Source organism: Eleutherodactylus coqui, chromosome 9 (genome assembly GCF_035609145.1).
Source record: "Eleutherodactylus coqui strain aEleCoq1 chromosome 9, aEleCoq1.hap1, whole genome shotgun sequence".
Classification (NCBI taxonomy): domain Eukaryota; kingdom Metazoa; phylum Chordata; class Amphibia; order Anura; family Eleutherodactylidae; genus Eleutherodactylus; species Eleutherodactylus coqui.
Window position 1 is genome coordinate 139359219 of NC_089845.1, and position 19179 is coordinate 139378397.

Below are 19179 nucleotides of genomic sequence, written 5' to 3' on the forward strand. Positions count from 1 at the left end.
AAGAGGTCCTGTGGTGACCTCATGCACATCTAGGGCATTCCTCTTACGATCCAACTTGCACAGACCTGTAAGAAGGTTATAGGCTTTATACTTTTCCCACATCTACTCATTATTTAAGTGTAGATTTATCTGAACTGAGTCTTTCCAGTCAAATGTTCTAGAACGGAAGGATGCATTCACACAAGAAACAGTAATGGTGCAGTAGAGAGCCCAAAGTAATTGCAAACCATCACCGTGACTGCAATGAAAATCACAAAACCACATTTACTGTACATGCGGTTTTGCAGTAATGGTGTAGCTTATGTGCCGCACCATTAACACATCATCAAAATCTACTCTGGAAATTAATTTTTGGTTTTGATCTTTTTCCTTCTTTTATTAAGAGATTGAAGCACAAACAGGGCGGTCATTTGGACAAACTAGATGTATGCACTCAAGACTTCATGTTTGGACCAACTTGGTGTAACTCAGACTGCAAAGTCTATGGCTTTAACTAATTACTAAATGCAAGTTCAGCCAGGCAGTCTGCACGATACACTTATCAGTGCGCTCATCCAGTTACACAACAAACAGTTCTCTTTGTATAAATATATTAATGACCTGCATCACCAGGAACATGAGAATCTCAGTAGAAGCCACTTCACTGCACAGCTAATTCATTTACTGGAATCTGCCGGCATGTGCTGAGGGTTGCTTCTGCTTTACGTGACTTCTCATTATCTATACACAACCCGTAAGAAATGGGTGAGGGTCCCAATACACATTAGACTTGAGTCGTCAAACCCAGCGATAACGGACTGATGTAGCTCAACCTTCCCATAACAGGTGATGTGGGGAGAAATAAAAATGCTGAATTTCAGCACCAAATACTTTTGTTCCCCCGGAGATAAGCCAACGTCAGACTTGTCCGGTTGCAACCTACCTCTTTAAATGCATGAAAGTTTGGCAAAGCCACACATTCATATCTATGACACAGCCAGGGAAAAACAGCTGTCAGACAAAGAATCATTAACTGTAGCATTAAGGGACACGTTCATCTTTGGCGAATTTTTCAGAATCTATAGAAATATTATTGGGGAAGACTTTGATATAAAGGAAACAATTTGATCTTTAGAGATGAGCGAGCACGCTCATTTAAGGCAGATAATCGAGCGAGCATCGGTCTTCTCGAGTAACTGATTACTCTTCCGAGCAAATGCGGGGAGGCGGCAGGGGAGAACGGGGCGGAGAGTGAGAGAGATCTCTCCCCCCCCCCCCCCCCGCTCACATCTGCTCCCCCCCCCCCCCACTGCCTCCCCACATTTCCTCGAATGAGCAATCAGTTACTCGAGAAGACCGATGCTCGCTCGAGTATCCGCCTTAAACGAGCGTGCTCGCTCATCTCTAGTCTTTTTTGCTTATGGTGCCATGGCTTATTTCTCGTGTGTAGGATTTAAAATAGTTACTACTTTAACATAGTAACATAGTGTGAAAGGCTGAAAAAAGAGCCCCATGTCCATTTAGCTCAGCCTATTACCCCCCAATTTTGATCCAGAGGAAGGTAAAAAAAAAACATATGGTAAAAGCTAGAGATGAGCGAACGCGTTCGTCCGAGCTTGATATTCGTGCGAATATTAGGGTGTTCGGGATGTTCGTTATTCGTGACGAACACCATGCGGTGTTCTGGTTACTTTCACTTCCTTCCCTGAGACGTTAGCGCGCTTTTCTGGCCAATTGAAAGACAGGGAAGGCATTACAACTTCCCCCTGCAACGTTTAAGCCCTATACCACCCCCCTGCTGTGAGTGGCTGGCGAGATCAGGTGTTCGCCTAATATAAAAGTCGGCCCCTCCCGCGGCTCGCCTCAGATGCGGTGTGAGTTAGATGAGGGACAGTGCTGTTTATACCGGAGCTGCTGTAGGGAAAGAATTGGTAGTTAGTGTAGGCTTCAAGACCCCCCAAAGGTCCTTATTAGGGCCACTGATAGCTGTGTGTTGGCTGCTGTTAGCAGTGGGATTTTTTTTTTTTTCTCAAAATCGCCTCTGCAGACCGTTGCACCTGGCATTAGGGACAGAAGTGCTGCATAGGCAGGGAGAGTGTTAGGAGTGAGTGTAGCCTTCAAGAACCTCAACGGTCCTTTCTAGGGCCATATTTATCCGTGTGCAGTACTGTCCAGGCTGCTGTTGGCTGTGCTGCATTTTTTTTGGGCTTCTCAAAATCGCCTCTGCAGAGCATTGCACCCTCCATTGATACTGCAGGGAAAGAATTGTATAGGCAGGGCCACAACACAGTTATTATTCATAGAATATACGCAGTGCTGCCTGTTGGTGGGAAAAAACTGAAAACAAATCTATTTGTCCAGCCTGTGTCCGTCCTTACGCCTGTGTAGACGTGTGAGCTGCGTGAAAAACATTGCTAAATCATACGCAGCCAGCTACGCTTTACTGCTGGGTTCGCCATTTGCTTTCCTTAATTGGGAAAAAAAAATACCTGCTCTCCAAGAGTTATAATAACTCTGCTACCCTCACGTTCTGTGACACATAAGCAGGGACACAGCGCAGTTATTAAACTTCGCAGGTTCATTGAATATACGCAGTGCTGCCTGTTGGTGGGAAAAAACTGAAAACAAATCTATTTGTCCAGCCTGTGTCCGTCCTTACGCCTGTGTAGACGTGTGAGCTGCGTGAAAAACATTGCTAAATCATACGCAGCCAGCTACGCTTTACTGCTGGGTTCGCCATTTGCTTTCCTTAATTGGGAAAAAAAAATACCTGCTCTCCAAGAGTTATAATAACTCTGCTACCCTCACGTTCTGTGACACATAAGCAGGGACACAGCGCAGTTATTAAACTTCGCAGGTTCATTGAATATACGCAGTGCTGCCTGTTGGTGGGAAAAAACTGAAAACAAATCTATTTGTCCAGCCTGTGTCCGTCCTTACGCCTGTGTAGACGTGTGAGCTGCGTGAAAAACATTGCTAAATCATACGCACCCAGCTACGCTTTACTGCTGGGTTCGCCATTTGCTTTCCTTAATTGGGAAAAAAAATACCTGCTCTCCAAGAGTTATAATAACTCTGCTACCCTCACGTTCTGTGACACATAAGCAGGGACACAGCGCAGTTATTAAACTTCGCAGGTTCATTGAATATACGCAGTGCTGCCTGTTGGTGGGAAAAAACTGAAAACAAATCTATTTGTCCAGCCTGTGTCCGTCCTTACGCCTGTGTAGACGTGTGAGCTGCGTGAAAAACATTGCTAAATCATACGCACCCAGCTACGCTTTACTGCTGGGTTCGCCATTTGCTTTCCTTAATTGGGAAAAAAAATACCTGCTCTCCAAGAGTTATAATAACTCTGCTACCCTCACGTTCTGTGACACATAAGCAGGGACACAGCGCAGTTATTAAACTTCGCAGGTTCATTGAATATACGCAGTGCTGCCTGTTGGTGGGAAAAAACTGAAAACAAATCTATTTGTCCAGCCTGTGTCCGTCCTTACGCCTGTGTAGACGTGTGAGCTGCGTGAAAAACATTGCTAAATCATACGCACCCAGCTACGCTTTACTGCTGGGTTCGCCATTTGCTTTCCTTAATTGGGAAAAAAAATACCTGCTCTCCAAGAGTTATAATAACTCTGCTACCCTCACGTTCTGTGACACATAAGCAGGGACACAGCACAGTTATTAAACTTAGATAATTCATTCACTAGAGGCAGTGGGGCCTTTCGTTTTCCAAAAAGGGCAAAAATTATATTTGGCCTGCAGTCTTGCGCCAATTTATTTCCTGCCTGGGAAATCTAATCACTGGTAATACAGCATGCTGAGGGGTAGGGGTAAGCCTAGAGGACGTGGACGTGGACGTGGCCGAGGACGCGGAGGGCCAAGTGAGGGTGTGGGCACAGGCCAAGCTCCTGATCCAGGTGTGTCGCAGCTGTCTGCTGCGCGATTAGGAGAGAGGCACGTTTCTGGCGTCCCCACATTCATCGCCCAATTAATGGGTCCACGCGGGAGACGGTTATTAGAAAATGAGCAGTGTGAGCAGGTCCTGTCCTGGATGGCAGAAAGTGCTTCGAGCAACCTATCGTCTACCCGCAGTTCTGCGCCGTCCACTGCTGCCAATCCGAATCCTCTGTCTGCTGCTCCTCCTTCCTCCCAGCCTCCTCAGTCCACTACAATGACACCTGCTCAGGAGCGGGAACACTCCCAGGAACTGTTCTCGGGCCCCTGCTTAGATTGGGCAGCAGCGGTTCCTCTCCCACCAGAGGAGTTTATCGTCACTGATGCCCAACCATTCGAAAGTTCCCGGGGTCCGGGGGAAGAGGCTGGGGACTTCCGCCAACTGTCTCAACAACTTTCTGTGGGTGAGGAGGACGATGACGATCAGACACAGTTGTCTTGCAGTGAGGTAGTAGTAAGGGCAGTAAGTCCCAGGGAGCAGCGCACAGAGGATTCGGAGGAAGAGCAGCAGGACGATGAGGTGACTGACCCCACCTGGTGTGCAACGCTTACTCAGGAGGACAGGTCTTCAGAGGGGGAGTCAAGGGCATCAGCAGGGCAGGTTGCAAGAGGCAGTGCGGTGGCCAGGGGTAGAGGCAGGGCCAGACCGAATAATCCACCAAGTGTTTCCCAAAGCGCCCCCTCGCGCCATGCCACCCTGCGTAGGCCGAGGTGCTCTAAGGTCTGGCAGTTTTTCACAGAGACGCCTGACGACCGACGAACAGTGGTGTGCAACCTTTGTCGCGCAAAGCTCAGCCGGGGAGCCAACACCAACAGCCTCACCACCACCACCATGCGCAGACATATGATGGCCAAGCACCCCGCAAGGTGGGACAAAGGCCGTTCACCGTCTCCGGTTTGCACCCCTGCCTCTCCCCCTGTGCCCCAACCTGCCACTGAGATGCAACCCCCCTCTCAGGACACAGGCACTACCGCCTCATGGCCTGCACCCACACCCTCATCTCCGCTGTCCTCGGCCCCATCCAGCAGTGTAGTTCAGCGCACCGTTCAGCCGTCGCTTGCGCAAGTGTTCGAGCGCAAGCGCAAGTACGCCGCCACGCAGCCGCACGCTCAAACGTTAACCGTCCGCATCGCAAAATTCATCAGCCTTGAGATGCTGCCGTATAGGGTTGTGGAAACGGAGTCCTTCAAAAGTATCATGGAGGCGGCGGCCCCGCGCTACTCAGTTCCCAGTCGCCACTACTTTTCCCGATGTGCCGTCCCAGCCCTGCACGACCACGTCTCCCGCAACATTGTGCGCGCCCTCACCAACGCGGTTACTGCCACGGTCCACTTAACTACGGACACGTGGACAAGCACAGGCGGGCAGGGCCACTACATCTCCCTGACGGCACATTGGGTGAATTTAGTGGAGGCTGGGACAGAGTCAGAGCCTGGGACCGCTCACGTCCTACCCACCCCCAGAATTGCGGGCCCCAGCTCGGTGCTGGTATCTGCGGAGGTGTATGCTTCCTCCACTAAAGCACCCTCCTCCTCCTCCTCCTCCTCTGTCTCACAATCAAGATGTGTTAGCAGCAGCATGTCGCCAGCAGTCGGTGTCGCGCGGTGTGGCAGCACAGCGGTGGGCAAGCGTCAGCAGGCCGTGCTGAAACTACTCAGCTTAGGCGATAAGAGGCACACGGCCCACGAACTGCTGCAGGGTCTGACACAGCAGACCGACCGCTGGCTTGCGCCGCTGAGCCTCCAACCGGGCATGGTCGTGTGTGACAACGGCCGTAACCTGGTGGCGGCTCTGCAGCTTGGCAGCCTCACGCACGTGCCATGCCTGGCCCACGTCTTTAATTTGGTGGTTCAGCGGTTTCTGAAAAGCTACCCACGCTTGTCAGACCTGCTCGTAAAGGCGCGCCGGCTCTGCGCACATTTCCGCAAGTCCCACACGGACGCTGCCACCCTGCGCACCCTGCAACATCACTTTAAGCTGCCAGTGCACCGACTGCTGTGCGACGTGCCCACACGGTGGAACTCTACGCTCCACATGTTGGCCAGGCTCTATGAACAACGGAGAGCTATAGTCGAATACCAACTCCAACATGGGCGGCGCAGTGGGAGTCAGCCTCCTCAATTCCTTTCAGAAGAGTGGGCCTGGTTGGCAGACATCTGCCATGTCCTTGGTAATTTTGAGGAGTCTACCCAGGTGGTGAGCGGCGATGCTACAATCATTAGCGTCACCATTCCTCTGCTATGCATCTTGAGAAATTCCCTGCAAACCATAAAGGCAGCTGCTTTGCGCTCGGAAACGGGGGCGGGGGAAGACAGTATGCCGCTGGATAGTCAGGGCACCCTCCTGTCTATTTCTCAGCGCGTACAGGAGGAGGAGGAGGAGCATGAGGAGGATGAGGAGGAGGGGGAAGAGACAGCTTGGCCCGCTGCTGACGGTACACCGGCTGATTGCCTGTCATCCTTTCAGCGTGTATGGCCTGAGGAGGAGGAGGAGGAGGAGGAGGATCCTGAAAGTGATCTTCCTAGTGAAGACAGCCATGTGTTGCGTACAGGTACCCTGGCACACATGGCTGACTTCATGTTAGGATGCCTTTCTCGTGACCCTCGCGTTGCACGCATTCTGGCCACGACGGATTACTGGGTGTACACACTGCTCGATCCACGGTATAAGGAGAACCTGCCCACTCTGATTCCCGAAGAGGAAAGGGGTTCGAGAGTGTTGCTATACCACAGGACCCTTGCGGACAAGCTGATGGTAAAATTCCCAGCCGACAGCGCTAGTGGCAGAAGGCGCAGTTCCGAGGGCCATGTTGCAGGGGATGTGCGTAGATCGAGCAGCATGTACATCCCAGGCAGTGCAACAGTCTTTAAGGGCCTGGCCAGCTTTATGGCTCCCCACCAAGACTGTGTCACCGCTCCCCAGTCACGGCTGAGTCGGCGGGAGCACTGCAAAAGGATGGTGAGGGAGTACGTAGCGGATCGCACGACCATCCTTGGTGACGCCTCTGCCCCCTACAACTACTGGGTGTCGAAGCTGGACACGTGGCCTGAACTAGCCCTGTATGCCCTTGAGGTGCTTGCTTGTCCTGCGGCTAGCGTGTTGTCGGAGAGGGTGTTTAGTGCGGCTGGGGGAATCATCACAGATAAGCGTAGCCGCTTGTCAACCGACAGTGCCGACAGGCTAACACTCATCAAGATGAACAAAGGCTGGATTTCCCCAGACTTCTGTTCTCCACCAGCGGACAGCAGCGATACGTAAGCAATACGTAGGCTGCACCCGCGGATGGAAGCTACGTTCTCTCTCACCATCCAAAACGGGGACATTTCTGCTTCATCAATCTGTGTCTAATATTCCTCCTCCTCCTCCTCCTGCTCCACCTCCTGAAACCTCACGTAATCACGCTGAACGGGCAATTTTTCTTAGGGCCACAAGGCTCACTCAAATAATTTTTCAGAACAATTTTTATAAGTTTCAATGCGCTTAAAAGCATTGGAACTTTAACTTGAACCAATTTTTCGTTACACTGGGCTGCCTCCAGGCCTAGTTACCACTTAAGCCACATTAACCAAAGCGATTAATGGGTTTCACCTGCCCTCTTGGCTGGCCATGGCCAATTTTTGGGATGTACATTAGTACTGTTGATACAGCAATTTGTGTGGGCCCTCGCCTACAGTGTAATCAAATTAATTTTTAGCCCACCTGCATTACAGCTGACGTTACCTCAGCTGTGTTGGGCAATGCAATGGGATATTTTTGTGTACCGCCGGTGGGTTCCAGGGAGCCACCCATGCTGTAGGTGCACACTGAGTTTTTAATACTTCTGTACACTTCTAAAGAACCCGTCTGACTGGGGCATGCAGTGTGGGCCGAAGCCCACCTGTATTACGCACGACATTACTACCTCAGCTGTGTTGGGCAATGCAATGGGATATTTCTATGTACCGCCGGTGGCTTCCTGGCACCCACCCAGGCAGTGGGTCCACAGGGAGTTAAACCTACATGTGTCCACTTGTAAAGAACCCCAGTCTGACTGGGGCATGCAGTGTGGGCCGAAGCCCACCTGCATTAACCCTTTCCAGTCCACTGTGTGACCTGTGAAGACATTAGGGTTTAAGGCTGTACAGCTCCGTTGTTGGTAGACGTCCGTCGGGGTTCTCTTACTGTATATTGCCAGCCTCTCTGCTGTCGGAGCCTATCCTACGTGTCAGCTCATGCAGTACTGGCTTTAGCCAGCATATAGCGCCGTTGTATAACAGCAGAAAAAGAGTAAGCCCCCTAGGAAAACCATATACAAATTGGATTGGAAAGGGTTAAGCACAACATTACTACCTCAGCTGTGTTGGGCAATGCAATGGGATATTTCTATGTACCGCCGGTGGCTTCCTGGCACCCACCCATGCTGTAGGTGCACACGGAGTTTTTACTACATCTGTACACTTATAAAGAACCCCAGTCAGACTGGGGCATGCAGTGTGGGCCGAAGCCCACCTGCATTAAGCACGACATTACTACCTCAGCTGTGTTGGGCAATGCAATGGGATATTTCTGTGTACCGCCAGTGGGTTCCAGGGAGCCACCCATGCTGTGGGTCGACAGGGACTTCACAATAGGGAGTTGTACCTGCCTGTGTCTATGAATTAAAAAGCCCGGTCTGACTGGGGCATGCAGACACCTTGACAGAATGAATAGTGTGTGGCACATAGGTTCCCCATTGCTATGCCCACGTGTGCAGCTCCTGATGGCGGTGGCACAGGATTCTATTTCTCATTGCTTCTGTACAGCATTGTGGGCTATCGCTCCGCCACTTTTAAAGAGGGTCGCTGCCTAGCCGTGCCAACCTCTGCAGTGTGTGCCTGCGGTCCCTCGTCATGGCAGACGCAATTCTAAATAGACATGAGCGTGGTGTGGCATGAGGGCAGCTGAAGGCTGCGCAGGGACACTTTGGTGTGCGCTGTGGGGGGGAGGGGGGGCGGTTGGGCAGCATGTAACCCAGGAGAAGTGTCAGTGGAGTGTCATGCAGGCAGTGATTGTGCTTTGTTGGAGGTAGTGTGGTGCTTAGCAAAGGTATGCCATGCTAATGAGGGCTTTTCAGAAGTAAAAGTTGTTGGGAGGGGGGGGGCCCACTCTTGCCGGTATTGTGGCTTAATAGTGGGACCTGGGAACTTGAGATGCAGCCCAACATGTAGCCCCTCGCCTGCCCTATCCGTCACTGTGTCATTCCCATCACTTTCCTGAATTGCCCAGATTTTCACACATGAAAACCTTAGCGAGCATCGGCGAAATACAAAAATGTTCTGGTCGCCCATTGACTTCAATGGGGTTCGTTGTTCGAAACGAACCCTCGAGCATCACGGGAAGTTCGTTACGAATAACGAACACCCGAACATTTTGGTGTTCGCTCATCTCTAGTAAAAGCCAATTGTCCTTATTTTAGGGGAAAAATTCCTTCTCGACTCCAATCTGGCAATCAGAATGATCCCTGGATAAAAAACCCCTTTGAACTTCGGCAGATAGTTCCATAGTCTCACTGCTCTTACAGTAAAGAACCCCCTTCTATGTTGGTGGAGAAACCTTCTTTCTTCTAGATGTAGGGGGCACCCCCTTGTTATAGTCACAGTCCTGCGTGTAAATAGATGATGGGAGAGATCTCTGTATTGTCCTCCAATATATTTATACATAGTTTTTAGGTCCCCCTTCAGCCATCTTTTTTTCTAAAGTGAATAATACCAATTTGTATAACCTCTCTGGGTATTGTAGTCCACCCATTCCATTTATTACCTAAGCTGCCCACCTTTGAACCTGCTCAAATTCTGATATGTCCTTCTTGCATACCAGTGCCCAAAACTGTACACAATATCCCATATGTGGTCTGACCCGTGATTTGTAAAGAGGAAGAACAATGTTCTCATCATGTGCCCCTAGACCTCTTTTGATGCACCCCATGATCCTATTTGCCTTGGCAGCAGCTGCCTGACACTGGTTGCTCCAGTTACGCTTACAGTTAACTAAAATCCCAAAGTCCTTTTCCATGTCAGTGTTTCCCATTTAGTGTATATTGGTGACATGTATTTTCTCTGCCCATGTGCAGAACTTTACATTTATCAGTGTTAAACCTCAATAGCCACTTTCCTGCCCAAGTCTCCAACATAAGGCCCTTTTAAACACAACGATTATCACTCAAAATTTGTCCAAACAGCCAAAAATAAGCACTAATCGTTACATGTAAATGCGGGCATCGTGCACTTTTTGTTTGAACATTGGATTTTAGCTCTGCATAAAATCCATCATTCAGCGGCTCAAACACTGAGCAAATATATTCCATTTGAATGCATTTTGCTCATCTTTCAAAAGACTGCAGGATACAGTGTACTCGATTTGTTTTGCTTTGCAGAGGAGTACAATGGGATCTGCTGACAGATGTTTACACAGCTGGGCGTGTGTTTAAACATTCCAAGCTCAGCAAACAACTCCTGGAGGAAAAAGAAGGTCATTTTACATGCAAATGAAGACATTACTACTTTATGCAAATACATCACTAAATCTTTCCATCCAGTTGAAAGATTACCTTTCCCTGTAAAAGGACCTTTATCCAAATCCATTTGCAACCATATACTGTCCTCTCGTGTTAATTACTTTACATACTTTTGTTCCATCTGCAAATATTAATATTTACTGTAGAATCCCTCCATAAGGTCTTTAATAAATATATTAAAGAGAATAGGGCCCAATAATATGGTACCCCACTAGTAACAGTGACAGAGTATGTGCCATTAATAACCACTCTCTATCATTGAGCCAGTTACTTACCCACATTCTCAAACAGACCAAGCATTCTCATTTTAGATACCAACCTTTTATGTGCCAAAGTGCCAAACACTTTGGAAAAGACCAGATTCAATGACTCTTCCCAGTCCAGTCCAGAACTTACCTCCTCATAGAAACTGATTAGGTTGGTTTAACAGGAGCAACCCCTCATGAACCCATGTTAATATGGAATTATACAGCAATTTTCCTTGAGATACTCCAGGATAGCATCTCTTAGAAACCATTCAAACATTTTACCTACAATAAAAGTTAGACTTACCAGTCTATAGTTTCCAGGTTCGCTTTCTGACCCCTTTTTGAATATTGGCACTACATTTGTTATGCACCAATACAATGGAACAGACACCGTTATTATAGATCCCTTAAACATAATAAACAAAGGCCTGTCTATCACATTACGTAATTCTCTTCAAACTCGGTATGCCATCGGGACCCAATGATTTATTCATTTTAACTCCTTCCTGCTCCAGGACGTACATTTACGTCTTGGAGCGTCAGGATACGTATGAAGAAAGGTCTCCATACAGCGCGTACTGTTTATTACAGCTGGCACCCGCGGGCAATAGCTGCAATCGGCCGTACGGCCGATTGTGCCTATTAACCCTTTAAACGCCACTGTCAATTAGTAGGTTTTTTAACTCTTTAAATGCCACTGTCAAGTAGCACATTATTTACCCTGCATGGTGAACGTCGTCCGAAAGAACGCCAAAAATGCAGTTTTTCAGGTACCCTGTCTCCTAGAAAAAAACGCAACAAAAAGTGATGAAAAAGTCGTATCTATTCTAAATTGGCACGAACAAAAACTACAGGACATCCCGTAAAAAATGAGCCCTCACTCAACCCCCGTCAACAGAAATATAAAAAAGTTATTGTGCGCAGAAAATAATTGAAAAAAAATTAAATGTCTAAAAAAAAAAAAAAAAAAGAGTAGTACAATGTAAAAAAAACCCATACAAGTTTGGTATCATAGCAATTGTACTGACCCATAGAATAAAGTTATCATATCGTTTTTGTTGCAGTTTGTGCGCCGTAGAAACAAGACGCACTGAAAGATGGCGGAATGTGTTTTTTTTTTTCATTTTACTCCACTTAGAATTTTTTTTATGTTTTTCAGTACATTATAAGGTACATTAAATAGCACCATTAAAAAAAACAGCTTGTCCCGCAAAAAACAAGCCCTCATACAGCGATGTCGTGGATAAATGAAGGAGTTACGTTTTTTTTAAAGGAGGGAGGAAAAAACGAAAATGGAAAAAAAAGGGGCCGCGTCATTAAGGGGTTAATCTTTTTAAGGAGGCTTTGCACTTCTCCCTGGGTTATACTGGTGACCTTTAATGAAGAGTTTACTTTATCACCCTGCATTTCATTTTTCTGAGTGCATATATAAGCAAAAAAAAGTACTTAACATATTTACTTTCTCCTCATCCCCCTCTACTATTTTTCCCTCATTACGTTTTAAAGAGCCAACACTTGCCGTTTTAATCTTCTTGCTATTTACACAGTTGAAGAACAGTTTAGTGTTAATTTTACTGTCCTTGGTAATAAGTCTCTGTCTCCACCTTTGCTGCTTTTTTGACATCTTGCTGGTCTTCATTTTATCTAAATGGGTTGTCCAGTTACCAGACAACTTTCTTGCCACAGCTCCAAATGCCTTAAAATAACAAAAACAGCAGTATTCACCCATCTTCTGCTGCGGGAAACCAGCGCCGTTGCCCCAACATCCTCCCAATGATTAATGTGAAGCTGACGTCAGCAGAAGTCACATGACTGTTGCAGCCAAACCAGGAGACTGAAGCATCACCTCGCACCTGGAATCAGCACTCACAATTGGGTGCCATGATGCCAGGATTTCAGAACAGTGACCCTGCAGGCTCTGATTGGCTGCAGAGGTCAGTTGACTTCCGGTGACATCATGATCACAGCAATCACATTGAAGGACAGAGTGGCAACGCCGCTAGATCCCCATGGCAAAAGATAGCTAAGTACTACTCATTGTTAATTTAAGACACTTGGGGCTACAGCAGGAAAGTTGTCCAGTAACCCAACAAGACCCTTAACAATTCTCTCTATTCCAGTAGATCTTTTCTTACATTTTTCATTTTTATGTTTGTAAATTGTTTTGGATTTTTCTATAATAGTTTTTAAAAAAAGAGAACCACAAGTCACTATTGCAACGATCTACTGTACAGTTTCCAAAATGCCTCTGCAGTGCCATCTTTTGCAGGTAACTTCTTTGTAAGTCAGACCTTCTAACAAGCTTTGCGAGATGACTAGGGTAAGGTAGCACTTCCAATAGGGGGTGCTGCAGAGGCATTTTTCCATCTCCTATTTGTACACCTTATTTCCCAGAGGAGCTTTACAAGGCCTATGTCAGCTTGGTGGTCTCCACAAGGAGAAACAGCCCTTCCCCCCAAACCCACATCAACAGCCTCTCACCCAGCCAATCAGAACCCTGCCCTCCATTGATGAGGGGCAGGAACCCTGAAACAGCTGTCCATACATGATATTTTTCATTAGAGAAAAGAATCTGGTTTGGTTTGTTATACTGCAAGGCCTGTTAGGCCGGGCTCACACGGGCGGACTTGTATTGCGGATTCCGCAATTGCCATCCACACGGACAATGTGCGGTAAAACGCAGGCATTGAAAGACATGCATTTTCGCTTTTCCGTTCACACTAGCGGATACGAATTGCAGATTTTGCAAATGTAAGAAAGATCGCAGTATGCTCTATTTTGCGTAGAATCCAGCAATGGAGGCTGTCTGACTCACATTGGGTATGGGCTGCAGGTAAGAGCGTCTTCGCTAAGTGACGGCATGGGAAATACAAATAAACAAAAATACTGTGCATGACTGCCTGTGAGCTTCCGCGGTCATCTGCAGTACAGTAATAGCAGGTGCGCAGGATCACCGGGCGGGATTGCAGCCAGAATCCACTGCGCATGCGGAATCTGACCCACTCGTGTGAGTCCGGCCGCAGGATATTGGACAGCTGCCTTTGAAAAGGTAGAACTACAGAGGCATTCTTTCCATCTAGTTGCAGTTCTGGGTGTCACACTCCATCAGTGTAGCTGGTCATATAATAATATCAAGTATCTCATTCTTTAGACTTCAGGCCTTTGTGTTAGTTAATCAGAATGATATTCTTGCATTCCCCTCTATGCATCTATATCAATCCTTACACTGTATCTTTGCTTTTGAGTAGCAAGTATAACATAATAATACTGAGTTGTACCGTACCGCTCATTTCTTCAACAGCAATTACAGCACAGATCTTTTTCATCTGAAACTGACAGTTTCTTTCATTGGGTTGTCAGATTTAGGGCTCTATCCAGAGTCAAAATGAAGAGCAGTCACACAGATTAGAAGTGTCAAGTGTTATCATTAGAGATGAGCGAACACCAAAATGTTCGGGTGTTCGTTATTCGGAACGAACTTCCCGCGATGCTCGCGAAAGCGCTAACATCTCAGGGAAGAAAGTTTAAGTAACCCGGACACCGCATGGTGTTCGTTACGGATAACGAACATACCGAACACCCTAATATTCGCACGAATATCAAGCTCGGAAGAACACGTTCGCTCATCTCTAGTTATCATGTCTCAGTTTCTACAATAAGGAGTAATGACCAACTGTCTGGATACATAATAACATAATAGGTGACGAGAACCTGATGGAAACCATTATTACAAAATCACATTAAGAAACAGTACTGTGAAAATTGTGTAAGGAAATACCATAATTTGGTGAAGCTTATGGTGATTAGGTGAAGTTTACTGTATTTGAAAAAAAAGTTTCTCCTAACACGATCGCTTTAGTAAACACCTGTATTCTTCATTCAATTCTGGAGCCTGATTTTTTTTTAACCCGGCATTCTACTATTCCTCAGTTATTCTTTCGGTAGGTTTCAGAATGTTCAAAACAAAAGGCGCTTCACAAATGGACCAAAATAAACAGACCATAAATAATTGTTCCAAAGAACGCAACCGGCTTTGAAGATCAAGCCGCAATGTAAGTGATCGTCACTACAAGCTTTTGTATCTTCAGTGAAGACCACACAAGCTTCGGATGTCAGTGGTCAACCAATTTATTTGGCGAAGAAGTAATATTTTTCAGGCCTGGACCGGACCCTTTATCAAGAAAGTCTAAAAAGTCGGCTCCAAGCCCGAAACACGTTGATACTTTGATGAGTAAATTGGTTGACCAACAATATCTGAACCATTTCCAGAAGCTCCTGGTAGGCTTGGGTTTTACCAATCATCTTGTGAATTCAGTACGTCCCTACATACTCAAATGTTGTCCGATCAGAACTGACAGTATCAGACTCTGTAAGGATATAACTTTTTGACAAGGGAAATGGTAACACATACACTTGTCTACTTACTCATAACTTTCTATGAAGAACAACAGAGGAATACAATAATGCAGAAGTGTCTAGGTGCCCATACTCCTCTCATAGCTGTTGGTCAAATGCCCGTTCAGCCAACATCTCTTTCTCACAACTTCCCTATACATGTGAATGTTCAGTTTTGCGGCGCGTTTATGTATTCTCCATGGGCAGAGGGGAGTAAGCTGCAGGTGGACAGCTCTTTACTTTTAGACTTACAAGATTTAGATTCAGGAGATGGTGGTGAAATGTTACAAACTGCAAGATCGCTCTTTGACTTTTTTGGCTTCTTTGCGTTTACTTGCCAGGGTTTGTCGTAGCTCCTGAAATCCCTCCTCATCCCTTTGTACTCTGTGGAAAATAAAGTGCATTGTGAGTTGTCCATATTAAGTACGGCAATGTCAATAGAAACAATGTCAAGAAGATCAAAGCAACCCTTTACCACAAAGTTTTCTATCGGCTCCAAAGTCTAGTAAGACTCTGTTCACACCATACGATAGATCGTTTGAACGAGCCAATGATGCCAGAGTTCGCTTGGGCAGCCTGTTTATGCAGGCAGATACATTGTTGGCTCGTTCAAATGAGAAATCGTTCAGTCGTTCACATTAGCTGTATAAGTGGAGGAGAGTGATTGAACGATCAGTATTTAACCCTTTAAGGACACGGCCTATTTTGGTGTTGAGGACCAAACGATTTTTGGTAATTTTTCATCTCCATTTTTCAAAAGCCATTACTTTTTTATTTTTCCGTCGATGCGGCCGTATAAGGGCTTGTTTTTTGCGTAGCGAACTGTAGTTTTTATTGGTACCGTTTTTGGTTACATAGACTACATTGTTAAACTTTTATTATTTTTTTTATGATCGTAGGGAGAGAAAACGCATCAATTCTGCCATAGATTTTTTTTTTTAAAGCATTAATTATGCAGCATAAATGACACACCACATTTTTTTCTTCGGGACGGTAGGGTTACAACGATACCAAAATTCTTATATTTTTTTTAGGTTTTCCCACAATAAAAACCCTTTTTTTGGAAATAATTTTTTTTTTTCTAAACTCACTGCATTCAAAGTGCTATTTTTTATTTTTCCATAGACGGAGCTCTCTGAGGGCTTATTTTTTGCGAGACGAGCTGTAGTTTTTATTGGTACCGTTTCGGGGTACACATGTTTTTTAAAATCACTTTTATTGCGTTTTTTGGGAGGCAAAACGCAAAAAATTAGCATTTTGACTCAGTTTTTTTACATCTTTTTTACGCTTTTTGCCACGCAGGATAATAAGTGCATTCAATGTATTGTACACGTTGTTACGGATGCGTCGATACCAAATATGTGGGATTTTCAAATTTTTTTTTTTTTTATGCTGATATGAGAAAAAGCATAAAAAAGGTTTTTTTAACATTATTTTTACTTTTTTATTTTTTGTACTTGATTTTTCTCTTTTTTTTCACACAGTCTGTGTCCCTCTGAGGGACTTTTACTGCAGCACTGATGATCGCTACGATAAGGCATGGCAGGACTTCTCTCCTGCCATGCCTTATCGCTTACATTAGCGATCACAGGCTATGGCAATACAGGACGCCGGTACCTGGCGTCCTGTTGCCATAGCAACCAGCCGGGCTCTCGTGATGTTATCGCGAGAGCTGGCTGGAGTAACAGAGGGAGCGCGCTCCCTCTGTGAACCTTTTCCCTGCCGCGATCTACTTAGATAAATGGGGTAATAAATAAATTAGCTGAAAGCGCTGCGGAATAAGTTGGCACTATACAAATAACAAAATGTATTTATTTAGTTTACACATGTTCTTAGTTGGATATTTTGACATGCCAATTCTTTGTGAATCAATACTACTGTACAATGGAATTCCATATAACCAGGTTATGTAAGGTATTACATGCTGTGTGTGTGATGAGTGCCGGAGTCCGCCACACAAGCTTATTTGAGGTTTATGAATTTACTATAGCTTGGATGTTTGGGCACTATCTGTGACTTACTGGGCAAGCGGATGCGATCATTAAATAACTAGAACTGCCATCTGCCTCACATGACTGTGGTGTTGACCACTAAGGCATTTGTACTTAACGATCTAGTGACTTAATTATCTTTTTTAGTGGTTAATCAATGTTGTGCATATGCCCTGGTAGTCAGAGCAGATAAGATTGAATTAGCCTATGGAGGCAGTGATATGGCTTTCTGCAGGAGGCCTCATTTATTGGCTGTTTATCTGATGAATAGAGATATCCAGATGGACACCATCTATATGAGCAGGGTGTTTGCAAAACTGTATTGAAAGTACTTAATATGAGTTGTCCAAATGATCTTACTTTTCTTTGAAATCCAGCTGCCCCTGTTAAAAAAAAAAACATTAAAACAGCTAAAACATACCTTCCCCCCTGTGTCCTGCGCCTTCCCTGCAGCCAGTCTGTGTACAGGACATCACAGGCTGCTGCAGCCAATGACAGACTTTGAGCACTGAGGCCTGTCATTGGCTGCAGCAGCCTGTAAACAGCACATTACAGGGAAGACCCGCAGCTGCGGTGCGGAATACAACGGTGTTGCTGCGAGAGGTGTGAATTAGCTGTTTTATTGTTTTATTTAGCATGGGTAGCTGGATTTCAAAGAAAAATAGATAACTTGGACAACGCCGTTAACTGATTAAGACCCAATGCACATGGGCGTATTTGAATTACAGAATTAGGAGCGAGCGTTTGCCTCCGGATTCCGCAGCAAATACTGCTCATGGACATGCTATAGAAAATAGTTTTTTCCTGGGTTAGGCCGAATGCACACGGCCAGGTCAGATTCCGCTTGCGGGATCCCACAGTGCAATCCAAACAGGTGCCCAGCCGGTGACCCCTGTGGACCGCTGCATACCTTTCCAGATCTGTCCTGCGGATGTGCCACCTGGCACATACGCAGTACAGATGACACTGCGCATGCTAGGCGATGCCGCGGATTCCACAGCCCATCCGCAATGACAGAATGGCTTCTGTTGACACCAATGGAAGCCGTCTGTGCTAAATCCACACTGAAATAGAACATGCTGCGATTTTCCCTCCGCGAGCGCTACAGTCTGATCCTGCCAACTATGCCAAATATAATCGGGGTCGGCTGTCAATATACTTGCACAAAAAAGTATTCAAGTCTTCTAACACAAAAGCACAAAGACCCTACATGGTGTGTGCTGCAGTGCACCATCATACTACGGCATGCGTACAGTATGGGCCCATACAATTCTATGGAACACTACTACACAGATCAGTAATACAGCCTTATGCATGAGCCCTGGGCATGGGCATTGGCTTTTTTCATGTATATCCCAATGGTTTTTACAGAATATTCCAACAATTTAATATCTAAGAGACTTGGCCAAATCTTCCTACAGAGCCAGAAGTCTTGTAAACCTCCTGCTGTTACTCAAAGAAAGTCAATAACCCAGCAGGACAACCAAGCTGTGAGCACACAACATATGTAGTCATGAATGTATCTGCTTAAGTTACTGAGGATTAGATTAGGGCCAAAGAGTGAAATATGGATGCATCGTAGCTTCACATTTGATAGCGGAACAACAAGACAGCAGTTTTTGCGTATTTAATCAAATCTGCCTAAGGCCCCTTTACACACAAAGATGATCGCTCAAAAGATGACTTTTGAACGAACATTTTGCAAAAACTACTAAATGGTACTAATGCCAATTAGTAGCTTATTAATGCGTGGGAGCCATCGGGAGCTGTATTCAGAGAACAGCGGGTGGTCTGTTCTCTGAATATATTCCCTTTGTTCTGCCACAGGGCTGACAGCTGAGACAACGTTATCAGCGCTCCACGTGGAGAAAGTAGCGTGAAGTCCCTGCTGTCAGCTCTTCTGCCGAACGATGGATTTTATGCTGAACATAAAATCATAGTTCGTCAGAAAAGTGAAAGATAGGCACATTCACACACGACGATTATCACTCAAAAGATGGCTTTTGAGCGAATTGTGAGTGATAATCATTGTGCGTAAAAGGGCCTTTAGTCATAAAATTGCAGAACTTGATTCGA

The 19179-nt window shown here is 45.9% G+C and overlaps 1 protein-coding gene across 3 annotated transcripts in view; it reads right to left on the reverse strand.

Annotated features, from left to right (window-relative positions):
• C9H8orf34 (chromosome 9 C8orf34 homolog) overlaps positions 1-19179 on the reverse strand; it is a 311372-nt gene that overhangs the window by 217588 nt on the left and 74605 nt on the right. For all 3 annotated transcript variants that reach the window (XM_066578559.1, XM_066578558.1, XM_066578560.1), the window contains exon 3: positions 15365-15496. In XM_066578559.1, the coding sequence (XP_066434656.1) occupies positions 15365-15496 (132 nt within the window). The remainder of the gene's footprint in view (positions 1-15364; positions 15497-19179) is intronic.